The sequence below is a fragment of the Mobula birostris genome, chromosome 6 (genome assembly GCF_030028105.1).
Source record: "Mobula birostris isolate sMobBir1 chromosome 6, sMobBir1.hap1, whole genome shotgun sequence".
Classification (NCBI taxonomy): Eukaryota; Metazoa; Chordata; class Chondrichthyes; order Myliobatiformes; family Myliobatidae; genus Mobula; species Mobula birostris.
In genome coordinates, this window is record NC_092375.1 from 175261988 (window position 1) to 175279079 (window position 17092).

Consider the following 17092-nt stretch of genomic DNA (forward strand, 5'->3'; position numbering starts at 1 on the left):
AGATGGAATAGAATTCCAGTATATTTGGAAAGTCCCCAAATAGTCGTTTGCTTTTAAAACCTCTAGTCATATACATTTAAATTCATCCCTGTGTTTCAACCTCTTCGCTGTCTATCTGGATCCAGTCCCCTGATCCTCTGGACCTCTGGTCTTTGCAGTTTTTCATTTCTAGTGTCTTGTGCATTCCAATATCATTCATCCCACGACTGCTAAGTGTGTATCCTAGTGTCACGTAATTAGGGGTGCAGTAATAGCCGGAGCGCACCAGAGCGTGTCCAGCACCTCTTTAAGAAAAAAGCCGAAATAAACAAGCTTATTAAATAGGTGGCACCCAGGGTGATTTGAGTATCTCAGAAACTGTTGATCTCCTGGGATTTTTACGCACAACAGACTCTGGAGTTTACAAAGAGTGGTGCCAAAAACAAAAAAACATCCAGCAAGTGGATTTAACAAGATGTTTTCACTCACAGTGCAGCTACTCACTGGATTTTTTTTGTTTTTGGCACCTTTCTTTGTAAACTCCAGGGTCTGTTGTGTGTAAAAATCCCAGGAGATTAGCAGTTTCTGAAATACTCAAATCACCCTGGGCGGCACCTAATTAATTAGCTTGTTTATTTCGGCTTTTTTCTTAACGGGGTGCCGGACGCGCTCCGGTGTGCTCCAGCTAGCACTGCACCCCTGCACGTACTGTAACTTTGCAGCATCCATTGCTGATCTTCAACATTATGAATTTTTGTTCATATGAGGTACGGCAACGGGATAGGAGCAGGAGCCCTAAGGGAGAAGAGGGGCTAGTATTGCATTCTGGCCTTTCTCCTCACTTTCTCTTTATGTATTGTTATTGGAGAAACAACCTCCTGGACCTGAAATGTTAACTGTTTCCTTTTCTGTAGATGTCTGATCTGAGTTTCTGGCGATTTGTGAGATGAACTGGAGTCAGTTTCAGAACAAAGTAAAAGATGTGAGCTGATTCCAGTTCAGATGTGTATCCAGACAGAACAGAAGACCCAGGGACAAAGCCTATTTCCATCCTACCTGGTGCTAGAGTAATGATCACAAAATCAGCATGACCTTCAATCTGTGGTTGGAATGGGAGCTCTGATTCACACCAAACCCTGGATTGAGCCCAGGTGTTTGACCTGGACTCCACTTGTTCTCAGTCTCATGGAGATGGGAGGGGGTGGTAGTGAAGACAATGCACAGCTGAGGGCTGGATCTTGTTTCTGTCCACCTCTCATTCTGCCTGTTGCCAATTCTCTCAAGCTCGCTGCGGCTTGTTCTTGTTGTCGCTCTCACTCTCTACAGCGTTGCCTTGCTTCTCTAGTGTTAAGTGTGTTGACTCTTGGATCGTTGTAGTTGTCCAGAGCGACTACGGTGACAGTACAGAAAATGCAATTGCAATCGAGAGACACAGCACGTAAAAGGATCAGCACGTTTCTGGAAATCCTTACGTGAAATAACGTGATTGATTTTTGTATGTGAGAGTTGCCACCGCAGCTGCCTGAAGCCTAAATACTCACTGTGATGCTGACACTCTGTGAAGATCCTGCAGCTGCTCACCAAGGGCAGGTAGTCAAGAAGATGAAGATGAGGTTATCTAGCTGTTAGCAAGCACAAGCTAAGGAGGATCTGTACCAGTGACACAGAGATCAGTAATCATTGTAGTCTATATTCCATGCCAGGCAGAGGATACTTTGTGGTCAGTGGGCTTGAAACAGGATATCCGGAGGCCTTCTTCATCACTGCCGATGACTTCAACCAAGCCAAGAATGTGTTCAAGAGTGTGTACCAAAACTGCTACCAGCATTTTTCCTGTCCCATCAGAGGCTCAAACATACTTGACCATTTCTAAACAACCATCAAAAATGCCTGCTGAGCTACTCTACCTCACCCCCCCCCCACCCCACCCGCACTTTGGAGGTTCAGACTACCAGGCCGTGCTCCTTTTCCCTGATAAACAACAGCAACTGAAATGTGCAGCTCCAGTACAGAAAATCATTCAGTACTGGTCTAGACTGGACCATGTTCAAGGACTCACACTCAACCTGGTTGAGACTGTCACCACCGTCACAGACTTCATCAGCAAGTGTGTTGCGGACTTTGTACCATAGAGGGTAACCTGGGTCTTTCCAGATCAGAAACAATGGATGAACTGAGATCCTTTCCCTATTGAAATCTTGGTCTGCAACATTCAGATCTGGTGATGCTGACCTTCACAAGGTATCAAGATGCAACCTCTGCAGAACTATCAGGGATTCAAAGAGACAATGGTAGTCCTAACTAGAGTCCTAGTCTAGCCATCATTTGTGGCAGGGTTATAATGGACTACAAAAAGAAGTTGGTTGCACTGCTGACAACAGTACATACCTACCCAATGGGTTTCACACATTCTGTACATATTTTAAACAAAAAGGGATTGGAAAGTCACCACCCATGCATCTCAAATAACGATGAAAGAAACGGTGCAATAAAGAGGTCACGAGCCTACTGATATAGTTTTATGACAAATATCATTCCTTTAATGCTGGTAAAACAAAAGGGCTGGCCATTAACTTCACGAAGGGAGGAGGTTCACATGCTCCTGTCTACATCAATGGTGTTGAGGTTGAGAGCTTCAACTTCCTAGGTATGAATATCACCAACCACATATATGCCATGGCCAGGAAAACACACCAGCACCTTCCTTGGGAGGCTAAAGAAATTTGAGATGTCTTCTTTGACCCTCAGCAATTTTTATCGGTGTACCACGTAAAGCATCCTATTTGGATGTATCATGGTTTGGCATGACAACTCGTCTGACCATGAAACTGCAGAGACTTGTGCACACGGCCCAGCACATCACCCAAACTCATTTCCCTTCCAAGGACTCCCTCCGTCCCCAGACGTGCTGTCTTCTCCCACTTCCCTATTGGGCAGAAGATACAAAAGTCTGAAGGCACGTACCACAAGGCTCAAGAACAGCTTCTGTTATAATACTATTGATGTTGATAGACTTGATGTCACACTATCTCATAACCTTGCACCTTAATGTCTACCTGCGCTGTACTTTCTCTGTACTGTAACACTTTGCACTTAATTCTGTTATTGCTTTACCTTGTAATGAAATGGCCTGTATGGATGGTATATAGCACAGATTTTTTCACTGTTCCTTGGCAATAATAAACTAACTTACAAGTGTAATGGCCTGAGTACTGAGAGGCTGAATACCTGTGCACCACTATAAACTAGGTGATAGGATGTAGTGATGTCTGACTGTGAAATCGAAAGGAACAGAGAGTGGTGGTGTATTACTGAAATGCTCGAGTCCATTCCATGACTTAGCTATTTAATATTGCTCTTTCATATATCTGTCATAGTACTGCCACCTTCTTTAGAAAAAAAAACCATGAATGGAGGAGAAAAAGCATATCCTTCACTGTTGTTTGAAACAGCTGAATTGCTTCTGGAGCCATGGGCTTGATCTTCAGCAACACCATTACGGCTTAGAGAACTAATGTGACTTGTAAGCAATCTGAAATATCTCATGAAAGATGCATTCCCAAAAGCTTTGATCTTTCAGGTTTTGGTCTTTGGATTGTATTCACAAGGACTGTAGGTTTGAATATGGGCATTTGGAAAACTGGAGGTAATAGAAACAGTTTAATAACTCATTGTCTGATTCACAAACATGAATGAAGTTTCATTCAAAGGCACAACTTCTTGTCATTGGTGGCAAAGTCTGTGTCTTTGATACTTCAATCTCATCTTAAATTAGAATTATTGGCATATTGTTATACATTTGGATTATGTGGAGGCAGTCGGACTGCTACTTGATATTAGTGTAGGCACACAAGCTGGAGAAGATTTTCATGAGATAGAAACAGTGCCTTTAAAATTTCCAACTCCTGCTGCTGCTTGTAAGGAGTTCTACATTCTCCCCGTGACCTGGGTTTTCTCCAGGTGCTCTAGTTTCCTCCCACAGTCCAAAGAAATAGTGGTTGCTAGGTTAATTGATTATTGTAAGTTTTCCCGTGATTAGTCTAGGGTTAAGTCAGGGGTTGCTGGATGGCATGACTCAAAGGGCTGGAAGGCCTATTCTGCGCTGTTTCTCAATAGATAAAAGCCTAACGAGAGACCTGCATTGGCTTTGCTCAAGGCCTTAGAGGACTGATATTCTATTGCTTACACTGTGCAAAGCATAATGTGCATTAAAGTCTACAATCTAAAATCTGAATAAAGCCTGAGGTATGTGAACCCCAAGAATGAGGGCCGGTGATCTCTGATATCATCAAGTCCAAAGGCCGGAAGCCTAAGGTCAGTGAATTCTGGGATTGAAGGCCTAAGGTCGATTGGCAGGTCTTGAGGTTAGAGGTCAGTGATCAGTGAGTTTGAAGGCTGGAAAATCTAGAGGTCAAAATCCCTAAATTGATGAGTCTGGTGGCCAGAGCCCCAATATGTGCCAGTCCAGGGCCAAAGGCCTGGAGATGGCCTGAATTGGGTTTGTTTTGCTGTTGTTGCTTGTTGTATGTCGACTGCATGTTCTTCTGCTGAACATTGTGTGCATGTTTAGTTGGCATCGGAATGTGACATGACCCTTGTGGGCTGCTCCCAGCATACTCTCAGATCGTGCTGGTTGATAAAGCAAATGACAAAATTCCCTGTATGTTTTTATGCACATATTCTTAATAATAAATAAATCTAAGTCTCAGTAAAGTGGTGTAATGCACTATTGACAGTTGACCACGATATGGCTATCATTTTGTCAAAGCAAGTCAGTCAATGTGAAACACCATCTGTCTTGTGTTTTTCTCAGTATTCAAACAAAATGTTTGTATATTATTATACCTTGGGTAGATCACAGGATTTTCTACATACTATGGAAAATATTGAAATAGGTAATTGCAAGAGATACAAATTTCAGGTGATGAAAAATAAACTTTTGCTGTCTTAATACATTACCTGCGTATGGTTGTATTTAAGTTCTATGCAAAGTTTAGCTCCTTTTTTTTTCATTTCACTGGTAACCTCATGAATGTAATATAAGCCATGGTTTGCTTTAAAGCTAACAAGGTTAACTATGGTGTATTGTAATCAGCTGAATCAAAATAAATTAAGAGATGAGATTGGATTGTGGCAAAGTTTTACTATTGAGTATAAAATTTAATTGCTGAAAAAATTTGTAACATTTTCCTAAAATTACTTTTGCTTATGTTTTTCAGTTGTTCTTAAAAATATTATTAGAAAATAAGTTGCATTTATAAAACAATGTTCACAACCTAAGGACACTCCATTCGATTTTGTGGTCATTGAAGTACTTTCAAATGAGATCAATTTTTTAACACTTCAAGTGGGTCAGCCAATTTTTAATTGCCCACCTCCTGCAGGAAACTTGTAAGTATGGTTGCTTGAGGGATAAAGATTGGCTGAGGTACAGGAAAACATTTCCTACTCTTTGAAATAGTGCTATAGAATCTTCACATATTTGACAGAGCAGATTTGACTGCAGATTCACAGTTCATCTAAAGAAAGAAATTTATGATCTTACATCTGACCAAAAGGCAAAAGTGCTACCTACTGAGGCATGAGCAAGAGTATTTTGAGTGGACCAAGCTGTAAAGGGTATTGAGTAAAATGGTGGTTTTCAAAATCTTTGCCTTTAATTGCAGCTTCTTTTCCTATGCAGAAAAACCGTGGTATGCCCAATTATCGACGTAATTAGTGATGATACCTTTGAATACATGGCTGGTTCTGATATGACATATGGTGGATTTAACTGGAAATTGAACTTCCGCTGGTATCCTGTCCCTCAGAGAGAGATGGACCGCAGAAAAGGGGACAGAACGATTTCTGTTCGGTGAGTACTGGAGGAAGATAACACAATAATAAATTAAGTTGAAGATATATTAATCTTTGAAGTTTGAAGTGTGGAGGTGGGTGATTGAACCTTTTCAGAGAAGGTGTTTCACTGAGTATGCAATAAAACAGTATCCATTGATTAATCATTTTCTTTGAGAGAATCTGCAGCACATATTTCTGCATGCAGACTTGATATTTAGATAAAGTTTTGGTACATTTCTTGACTATTGAATGAAGTCAGTGTTAAATTTATCAAGTACTTGCAATATTTATTCTGTGTACAACACTTTAATACATGCAATTTCTGAGTAGATGGCAGGTGTTATGTTTTGTGGGATAAGAAAGAACATCTGATGAAGCAGCCAGTACTATTAAGGAGCAAGAAGCAACTAAATGAGCATCTAGGCCAAGTTGTTTTTTGTGCTTCGGGGTCATCGTTTCTTCCATTAACTATCGATCTTAATGAGCTGAGAAACTTCGGACAGTTCTTCATGCTGCATTCCATATCACATCCTGATTCAACATCATTAGATATAAGTATGTATTATTGTTGGATACTAATGCAACAAAGCAAAAGTAATTTCAGATACTCCTGGTCTCCAGGTCTAAACCAGAGCTCCTGAGAACAGAGGTTCAAAGTGACGATGCTTAATGCTATGATTGAGAACTGTGGCTTTAATTTACGGGAGGTCATCAGAATCGGAATTAAGTTTACTATCACCGTGAATTTTATTGCTTCATGGGAGCAATGCAGTGCAAGACATAAAAAATTACCATAAGTTGCAAAAATAAATATCTGTGTGTAATGCAAATGAGGAATAATGAAGTAGTGTTTGTAGGTTCGTGGGCCATTCAGAAATCTGAAGAAGCTGTTTTTAAAATGTTGTAAGTTGTTTTCAGACTCTTACACCTCCTCCCTAGTGGTAGAAATGTCTCAGCCTGGACTGAGTGAGGGTCCTTAATGATGTATGCTGCCTTCTTGAAGCACCACCTCGTGAAGGTGGCCTTGATGTTGGGTAGGGTTGTTTCCGTGATGAAACTGGCTGAGTCTACAAACCCCTGCAGCTCCTTTAGATCCTGCACATCACAGGCTCCGTACGAGGCTGTAATACAACCAATTAGAATGCTCTGCAAACATTTGCGCAGATCTTTGCTGACATGCCAAAGCCGTTCAAACTCCGGATGAAGTAGGGCCGCTGGTTTGCCGCCTTTGTGGTGGCATTAATATTTTGGCCCAGGGTAGATCCTCAGATACTGACATTTAGGAACTTGAATCTGCTCTGGGTAGATTAGGAACAAGAGAAAATTTGCAGATGCTGGAAATCCAAAGCAACATTCACAAAATGCAGGAGGAACTCAGTAAGCCAGGCAGTATCAATGGAAAAGAGTACAGTCAAGTTTCGGACTGAGACCCTTCAGCAGGTACCGCTGAAGCACACAGCAGTTCTTCATTTAGCTCTGGATCAGCCGCAGACAAAAGGCAATCCAACTTGTCTTCCAGGAAGGGACTACTGGAGAGTAGCCCAATGGGAGAGCCCCCCACTTGCAAGGGCCAACCCCCAACCCAGCAGGGATACCTGCATAACCACCACAGCCCTGTTCTGTCCACACTGCCTCAGACGACTCCTCCTCTGGGTAGCTGTAGCAGGCTATGTTGCAGTATGAGGGCTTGGTCCGCACAATAACCAAGGCCATGTATCTCTCCTGCTATCGGTCTCACCAATGAACTAATGGACCAGACCTGCAGTATTTTATATTACCAGTGTCCAACAAGGTCCTGTGATTGCAAGAAAAAAACATTAAAGGCACATTGCACCTTCTGTTGGGCCTGGAGAGGCTGCTGCGACCAAGCAAATTGCCATCTTATTAGAAGTTGTTCTTTTTGGTTCCAGATTCCAATCACTGTAGTTTCTTGTGTCCCCCATGGTTCTTGTTCCTATAGCATCTATTCTGATTCTATCAAGAGCCATGGTGTGTTCCACCGAACCAATAAAAGGAAACAATGACCTTTCTTGACTTCTGGATGTACCAATGTAGCTTCAAAGTGCACTTTTTGTTGTAGTAAGGGCTTCTCCGTGAGGTGAATGTTCATCACTAGATACAAATCATAGCCATATAATGTAACATGTTAAAGGAGGATTGAAGGACACTTGACTCATGAATCTATTTTGTTTCATTCTGAGTTTTGCATTTATTCAGCTTCAAACTTTTATTTAATTCCCTTTAGAAAATATTGTGCAGGATCTTAATTGATAGTAGAGGCAGAGCTGACCAGGATAGTCGGCATTTGTTTGGAACTGTCCTGTGTATGGGTTGACTTGGATACGGTTGGTACTAATAAAATCACTCAATATTCTTACATCTGAAAAAGCTTTCATTGGCAGCTTTGGGACAGGGCTTCTCACTGGAAGCCTTGCTGTCACTCAGACCATGCTGCAAGATTTAATGTTTCTTCAGGCCAGCAAAGTGTGTCTTCAGCCCCTGGATTTGTTTAGAGTCGGAGACTTGGAAGACCAAGGGTATCCACTCTGGTTGAGACACCTGGACAAGATCAGGCCTGTTGCTCAATAGACTTCGTCCACTCTTACACTACACATGCATGATACATGAGGACACTCTCTGAAACACTTTCTCCACATATCTGATCTGCTTCTTGCTCATTGTCTTAAATCTAGGGCCTTTAATTACTGAGTTCCCTACCACTAGGAGATGCAGTTTGCTCCTGAAAGCTATTTATGGTTCCGAATGCACGAGTAAAACCCTTCACCTCCCTGGCTTTCCCTGTTACTGAAGTACTACATCCCTGACACAACTCCGATGCTTCTCACCATCACCCTCCCTGAGGTGTTAGCGTTTGCTTAAAATTCAGTGTTCAGAATTAATCTCAGCATTATTAATGTGTAGATAGTAACAGGGAGCAATCTTATTTTCCTGGTTTCTCCCTTTTCTAGTAAAGGTTAGGACTCAATTACAAAACCGTGTAACAGTTGTATTTAACAAGTTTTACTCTTGAAAGGGTAAGCTGTCATTTTACATGAAATGCCATCTGTTAAGTCAATCTGTGATGAGAGAAATAAAATTTGTGGCATGTAACTCCTAAAAGAAATGTCCAGCGTTTTGCTGCACAAATGTTGGAAATTTCTAGACGCTCATGCAAAATGTGACTCCTCTTTGGGTCAGCAACAGTTTACGAATCTCCTCCTGTCCCCCATCAGTGACAAACAGGGGATGTCAACCCAGCTCATAGCATATCTGTGAACTAACTCCACAAGAAAGCCTTTCTTCATTTAAATAGCGTTGAATCTAAGCTACAAAATGCAACGAATAAGTAGCATCCATTACTGTTTGGAAAAGTAAGCTATAGATTTTTATTACCCCTCTGTGTAGAAGTGATTTTTTTGGGTATCCTCTTAGTCCAGGCTGGTAACCAGGTGAAATAGTTCATTATTTATTTGCTCAATTAATTCCTCTTAATATGTTGAGAATTTTAATCAGGTGATTCCAGAACATGCTATCCTTAAATATGCCCTCTCCTTTTACTTGAAATGTTCAGATTCTGGTATCTTTACTGTATCTTCAGTGCTGGTGAATGAATGGAGTGTTAGTGAATGAAAAGAACGTGGTGCCAGTTAAGGCTCAAGCAGTAGAGTCTCTGACTCAATGTTTATGCAGAGCAGAACAAGGGAAGTCAGTCAAAAGTCTTCATGTTTAGAAATGGCAAAACAAATTAATGATGGGTTCACTTGCAAATGAGCTAAAATTGGTGCAAAGTTGGGCTATGATAGAGAAGCGTAAGTGGGTAAGTTTGGGTGTGCTGTGTACACTAAAGGCCTAATGTGACATTGTAATTGACATAATTTACAGTCATGCCAAGGAAAGGGATGAATTGGTGGGGAAGTAAACCACATTCGTTTCAGGTCTATTTCCCAGTGTCCACTTGGAGAAAATACCCTCTTCTAAGGATATAGATGATGCTGGTTGGTCACAAGGAAACCAGTGCTCTGTTTTTGTTACGCTGGTGTCGAGATGAAGAATGTAGCAGAGAACAATTCCTTGTGTTGAGATCAGATGGAAGGCATGGATGTGTAGGAAATGGGGGTGATTATGTCACAATTGCCTGTTCGCACCCTACCCCAGCCAGCTAGAATGACAGTGGATAGCCGTTGGAGGAGATTAACTCCCTCAAACGCTTTGGATGGATCAAAGAAAAAAGATGAGGAGGAATGTATTAATTCAGTCCCAGGTAGACAGGCTGTTATTAGCGACTTTGATAACACTTGCAACTTCATTACTTCATTCTTAAGCTTGATACTGAATTCTGTTATATTTTGATTTTACCAATTCTAGATTACCTCTCAATTAATAATTAACTTATTTCACGTAACAGATAGAATGTAAAATATTTGATTTCCTGACTTGTTCCATGGATTGTGATGGGAAAACAATCTGAAATGTACTTTTTTTAAATGCACCCTCCATGCTATCACCTAAAACTGTTCATAGTTGCGGATTTAAGTTGCTTAATATTGGTGCAATAGTAGTTACTATAAAGTCCTCTTCGGTCTTCCTAATCCTCTAACTGGTTAGGAATGTAGATATTATTCTTATCTATATTCTCTTATTATGTCTTATATCCAAGCTTATTCATTCCATTTTCTAAGTCATTCAACGCATGCCATTATCTTCTATTATTAGTACCACAAGCGCATCACTATTTCTGCATTCCACTCCACAGTCCAGCTTTCTGTTTTACTTATTGTTTTGTGACTGCAAGACCCTGGGCATAAGATCATAAGATATTGGAGCAGAATTAGACCATTTTTGCCCTTTGAGTCAGCTCTGCCATTCATCATGGCTGATTCAATTTTCCTCTCAGCCCCAAGCTCCTGCCTTCCCTGTATCCTTTCATGTCCTGACCAATCAAGAATCTATCAAGCTCTACCTTAAATATACGTAAAGGCCTTTGGTTCACCATGTAGCCGTGTCTTTATAATAGTAATTAGATCAAAGTCCTGTTTGTTCCCTTACTTTGGCTGTCTTTTATTATTTGGTTTTATATGTTTCTCGGATTTGGGTGCCACTGGCAAGCTAGAATTTATTGCTTATCCCTGGATTCCTATGAGAAAGATATTATGAACCACTTTATTGAACTGCTTCAGTCATTGTGCTGCAGGGGCCTCATAGTTCTGAGTTAACACTTCCAAAATACTGGTCCAGTGATGATGAAGGAATAGCAGTATATTCCCAAGTGTGGAAGAATGTGACTGTAGGAGTACGGTACCTCTGGTGCTGTCCTCTTGCACCTGCTGATTGTGCCTTTGGTAGAGAGATTTTGTGGCCTTGGCAAGTGACTGTAGTGCATTTTTTTAGATGGTCCACATTGCCCTCAGTGGGAGAGGGAGTGAATGTTTTGCAGGGTAATGTAATTGTGGAAATGTATATAAATCACAGCCACTGACATTAAGTTGGTCTGACATAATGACATAATTATCTGTTACCGCACTTTGTGTTCAGTGTTTGGAGTAAATTAAGTGAGTTGTTATGTTTTTTCTTAAACTTCAAATGCCTCACGCCATTTTGTTTGCAAAAACCTATATTGGTGACCCTGATGATTCCAGAGTTATTGAACATGTCAGCCAACTCAGTCGCTTTGAAACTGCTGGAGTTTTGGGAGCAAAATGCCTTTGCTTGGTTTGTACAGGCCGAGGCCCATTTCGTGCTGCGAGAAATCACCGCGGACGACAACAGATTTTAAAAAGAGGCAGTGTTGCTCAGCACCTCCACAGCTGTGAGAACACCCACCTGATCATGATGAATACCGATTGCTGAAGCTCACCTTTTACAGACTTTTAGACTATTGGAGTCTGAGCACGCCGAACAGTTGTACTCCTTGCACAGCCTCAGGATGCTAAGCTGTTGGAGCTAATGGACCACACGCTGTCTCTCCTGGGAAATCACCTTCCTTGTTTAATTTTTAAAGAACTCTTCAAGCAGCAAATGCCTGATCAAGTTCACATAGCCCTCGCTAATGCACCCATAAAGCGCTATATGGAGCTTACAAAAATGGCTCACAGTCTGTACTCAGTCAGGCAGGGGTGGATCATTCCTCTTCCTTCTACTGCCTCAATATGCCAGGTCAGCAAGTGCAACAACATAAGCATGTCCGCAGCTGAGAAACAAGACAACACAGAGTCTGTGTTTTTACCAGGCTCGCTTTGGTGCGTACGCTAGGAAGTGCCGACCACACTGCAGCTTCGACGGTGTCAGCACACCGGGACATCGGACGTCTGTGAATACCGTGGGTTCCAGTTGTCAGGGATGTCTGCTGTTCATTATGAACACCCTTTCAGGGCAGCCCTTCCTGTCTTTCATAGGTGCCCAACTGAGTGTGCTGCCAGCATCGCCTATTGATGAGAAGGCAAAGAGTGCTGAAGCTTACCGGACACGACGGGTGATGCTCTGCTTCAGTGGGTGACGTTACAGATCAGACTTTGTCCTGGCTAAAGTGGCTAGACCTCTGCTTGGTGCAGATTTTCTGTGTGCCCAAGGGCTGTTAGTCGATCTTAAGAACTGCTGGCTTTGGCTTGTTATCTTGTTCCCTGAGTAAATTCCCCACAATGACTCTGTCAAGCACATACACCTCTGCATATGAGTTTACTCGACCGCTGGGCGGGTTCCCAAACTTCACTAACCCCACATTCTCCACTACAATCACAAAACATGGGGGTCAAGTGCCACATATCCACAACTGGCCTGCCAGTCCATGCCTGCACACATAGACTGGACCCAGAAAGCTGGCAACTGCAAAGGCTGAGTTTTCCAATATGGAAAGACTTTGCATTGTGTGCCAGCTGAATAATCCCTGGGCTTTGCCCTTCCATATGGTCCCTAAGTCCGATGGTGGTTGTCACCCATGTGTCGATCATCGACCGCCTTAACAAGGTCACCACCCCCGGTAGCTACCCAGTCCCACACATCCAAGACTTTTAGGCACATTTAGCTGAAAAGTTAATTTTTTCCGAAGTCAACTTAGTTAGGGGCTACCGTCAGGTACCTGTGTGCTTGTAGGACATTCCCGAAACAGCTGTGAAAACCCCATTTGGCCTCTTTGAATTTCTGCACATGCTGTTTGGGCTGAAAAATGCCGCACAGACTTTTCAAGCGGTTGAACTCTATTAAAAGACTTCAACTTTCATTATGCTTCCCTGGATGACATACTTGTCACCAGTACTTCAAAATCTGAACAAGTATCTCCTCTCCACACACTTCTGAGTGCTTAAGCCAACACGGCTGGATTATTAACCCTGCTAAATGCCAGTTTGGGTTGTCAGCCATTGACTTCCTTGGCCTTCGTATCTCTGCGGAAGGTGCAAAACCCCTCCCCATCAAAAGTAGCCACTATTATGGATTTCCCACCGCCTTGCGTTACCAAAAATTCTGCAGGATTTTTTAGGAATGGTGGATTTCTATCATCACTTCATTCTGCAAGTTGCTGAAATTATACTCCCCCTGTATAGTGCAATTAAATGCAGTACCCTAATCACATGCTTGACTGCTCAGTGGACATGACCAGGGCATTTGATGATACCAAACAAACTCTTTCCAATGTGACCCTTCTGGTGCACCCACACTCCAATGCACCTAAAGCCGTTAGTACTGACACTTCAGACTATGCTGTGGGTGCTGTGCACAAATGTTGGTCAGAGGCGTCTGGCAGCTGCTCACCTTTTACAGCCCAGCTCCAAAAGGAACAGCATGTATGACCTTGAGGTTCTCGGTCTTTGTCTGGCCATCTGCTATTTTCATTGTCTTCTAGAGGGTCGCTATTTCACAGCATTGACCCCAAACATCTCGTGCACATGATGGCCAAAATATTTGACCGTTATTCTGCATGACAACAGCTCCGCCTGGCCTACATGTCAAAGTTCACAACTTTTATACAACACATCAAGGGGAAAAATAATGTCATAGTCATAGTCATACTTTATTGATCCTGGGGGAAACTGGTTTCCGTTACAGTTGCGCCATAAATAATAAATAGTAATAAAACCATAAATAGTTAAATAGTAATATGTAAATTATGCCAGGAAATAAGTCCAGGACCAGCCTATTGGCTCAGAGTGTCTGACCCTCCAAGGGAGGAGTTGTAAAGTTTGATGGCCACAGGCAGGAATGACTTCCTATGACGCTCTGTGTTGCATCTTGGTGGAATGAGTCTCTGGCTGAATGTACTCCTGTGCCCATCCAGTACATTATGTAGTGGATGGGAGACATTGACCAAGATGGCATGAAACTTGGACAGCATCCTCTTTTCAGACACCACCGTCAGAGAGTCCAGTTCCATCCCCCACAACATCACTGGCCTTATGAATGAGTTCGTTGATTCTGTTGGTGTCTGCTACCCTCAGTCTGCTGCCCCAGCACACAACAGCAAACATGATAGCACTGGCCACCACAGACTCGTAGAACATCCTCAGCATCATCCGGCAGATGTTAAAGGACCTCAGTCTCCTCAGGAAATAGAGATGGCTCTGACCCTTCTTGTAGACAGCCTCAGTGTTCTTTAACCAGTCCAGTTTATTGTCAATTCGTATCCCCAGGTATTTGTAATCCTCCACCATGTCCACACTGACCCCCTGGATGGAAACACCGGTACCTTAGCTCTCCTCAGGTCTACCACCAGCTCCTTAGTCTTTTTCACATTAAGCTGCAGATAATTCTGCTCACACCATGTGACAAAGTTTCCTACTGTAGCCCTGTACTCAGCCTCATCTCCCTTGCTGATGCATCCAACTATGGCAGAGTCATCAGAAAACTTCTGAAGATGACAAGACTCTGTGCAGTAGTTGAAGTCCAAGGTGTAAATGGTGAAGAGAAAGGGAGACAAGACAGTCCCCTGTGAAGCCCCAGTGCTGCTGATCACTCTGTCAGACACACAGTGTTGCAAGCACACGTACTGTGGTCTGCTAGTCAGGTAATCAAGAATCCATGACACCAGGAAAGCATCCACCTGCATCGCTGTCAGCTTCTCCCCCAGCAGAGCAGGGTGGATAGTGTTGAACGCACTGGAGAAGTCAAAAAACATGACCCTCACAGTGCTCGCTGGCTTGGCCAGGTGGGCGTGGACATGGTTCAGCAGGTAGATGATGGCATCCTCAACTCCTAGTCGAGGCTGGTAGGTGAACTGGAGGGGATCTAAGTGTGGCCTGACCATAGGCCGGAGCAGCTCCAGAACAAGTCTCTCCGGGGTCTTCATGATGTGGGAGATCAATGCCACCGGTCTGTAGTCATTGAGGCCGCTGGGGTGCGGCGTCTTCGGCACAGGGACAAGGCAGGACGTCTTCCACAGCACAGGAACCCTCCGGAGCCTCAGGCTCAGGTTGAATACATGGCGAAGTACTCCACATAGCTGAGGGGCACAGGCTTTGAGCACCCTGGTACTGACACCATCTGGTCCTGCAGCCTTGCTTGGGTTGAGACGTTTCAGCTGTCTTCTCACCTGTTCAGCTGTGAAGCCCACTGTGGTGGTTTCATGTGGGGAAGGGGTATAGTCATGAGAGCAGAGTGGGGGACTGTGAGGAGGTGTAGGAAGGGAGAGTGGGATATGTATTGGTTGGGGGCTGACAACAGATGACTCATGTGGGGGCTAATTGCCTCTCACGGCTGGCTGTTGAGGCCATACACACAGGGCCTGACTATGCCGGCATTTCAGCCGACCAAACTACGCAGAGGTTCAGGCTTACTGAACAGCAATCGTGGGCCTGCGGTTGGCTGACATTAAGTTCAGGGAAGCTGAGGTTTCTCTCCTGTGCGATGTCTCAACCAGTTGCCCTCAGCACATCATGCCCACAAACTGAATGCAAACTGTTCTTAACTCTGTACATGGCCTCTTGTATCCGGGCTGGAAGGACTGACAGAAGTTGGTTGCAGTGGTTTGTCTGGCACGGCTTTAGAAAGGACGTGCATGATTGGAACGCAGCCTGTGTGGAACGTCAGTGGGTTAAATTTATCCATAATGCTCATACACCATTTGTACCTTTTGAGATGCCTGAGTGATGGTTTGACCATGTCAATGTGAACCATGTCGGTGTGGATATTGTAGGTCGTCGTCTCCCCCCTGCCGCACCCTGTGGTTTCATACATCTCCTTACCGTGGCTGGCTGTACTACTAGGTGGCCAGAGGTCATACCTCGAGCATTGACGATGGCCATGCATGCTCATTCGTCCACGACTGAGTTCGTCTACAGGCAGCGGTTATGACTGTCAGGCGATTTTATTCCTGATGCCATGACTGCCTGGTTGGCCCCTCAGCATCGTTCCACCCTCCTCAGTAAATTCATTTCCCTTAAACCTATTCCTACCGCCCATCATGACGGCTCATTTGTTTTCGTCTGCCATGATTCACACCAACATCCTCTTAGGCCCCTTTAAGATGTACGGTTCCACATTTTGGAATGGCGAGAAAAGACTATTATCATAGACAAGAGGGGTAAACCTGAATGCGTTTCAGTAGATCACCATAAATCGACCCACCAAGATTTGGAGGATTCCACTACCATGCCCCTGCTGTCACAACAGACCATGAGCCTGTCAACGTGCCTCTGGATGAGCCAAAGGCACCTGTGGTTCCTCCACCCATGGAACCTCGGACCCATGCCAGGCAACTCATTTGAGATCTGGACAGACTCACAATGCAGCCTTTAGTGAATTCTGGGGAGGAGGGTGGGTGTGAGGCTGTGTAGGGTAACGTAATCGGTGAAAACGTACCTAAGTCACAACAGCCGACATTTGAGTTGGGGTTCACTTCAAGAGGTTGGTCTGACGTGAAGATGTAATTATGTGAGTTTCTGTTGCTGTGCTTTGTGTTCAGTGTTTGCAGTACGATAAATGAGCTGTTGCAGGTTTCTTTAAACATGAAGAGTCTCACGCCATTTTATTTGCAAAAACCTGCAGTTTAAACAAGTGGGCTACTAGCTGCCTTGATTCTTGAGATTTGTAGCCACACTCCTGCAGGCAAGTGAAGAGTATTCTATCACATTTCTGACCTGTGCCTTCTCATACCATGGGCAGCACTAAGGTGAGTTATTTGTTTGAAGTTACACAGCGTTTGACCTGCTCGTGCAGCCATTGTACTTGTATATTTGTGCAATATTGATGCTGTGGATATCTGCAACAGTTGTGCTATTGAATCCCACAACCATTACAGATGGCTAGATTCCCTTTGGTTGAAGTTATTTATCATGCTTTCTGATAAATT

The 17092-nt window shown here is 43.5% G+C and overlaps 1 protein-coding gene across 3 annotated transcripts in view; it reads left to right on the forward strand.

Annotated features, from left to right (window-relative positions):
- galnt13 (polypeptide N-acetylgalactosaminyltransferase 13) overlaps nucleotides 1–17092 on the forward strand; it is a 394116-nt gene that overhangs the window by 262497 nt on the left and 114527 nt on the right. For all 3 annotated transcript variants that reach the window (XM_072261955.1, XM_072261953.1, XM_072261954.1), the window contains exon 6: nucleotides 5663–5833. In XM_072261955.1, the coding sequence (XP_072118056.1) occupies nucleotides 5663–5833 (171 nt within the window). The remainder of the gene's footprint in view (nucleotides 1–5662; nucleotides 5834–17092) is intronic.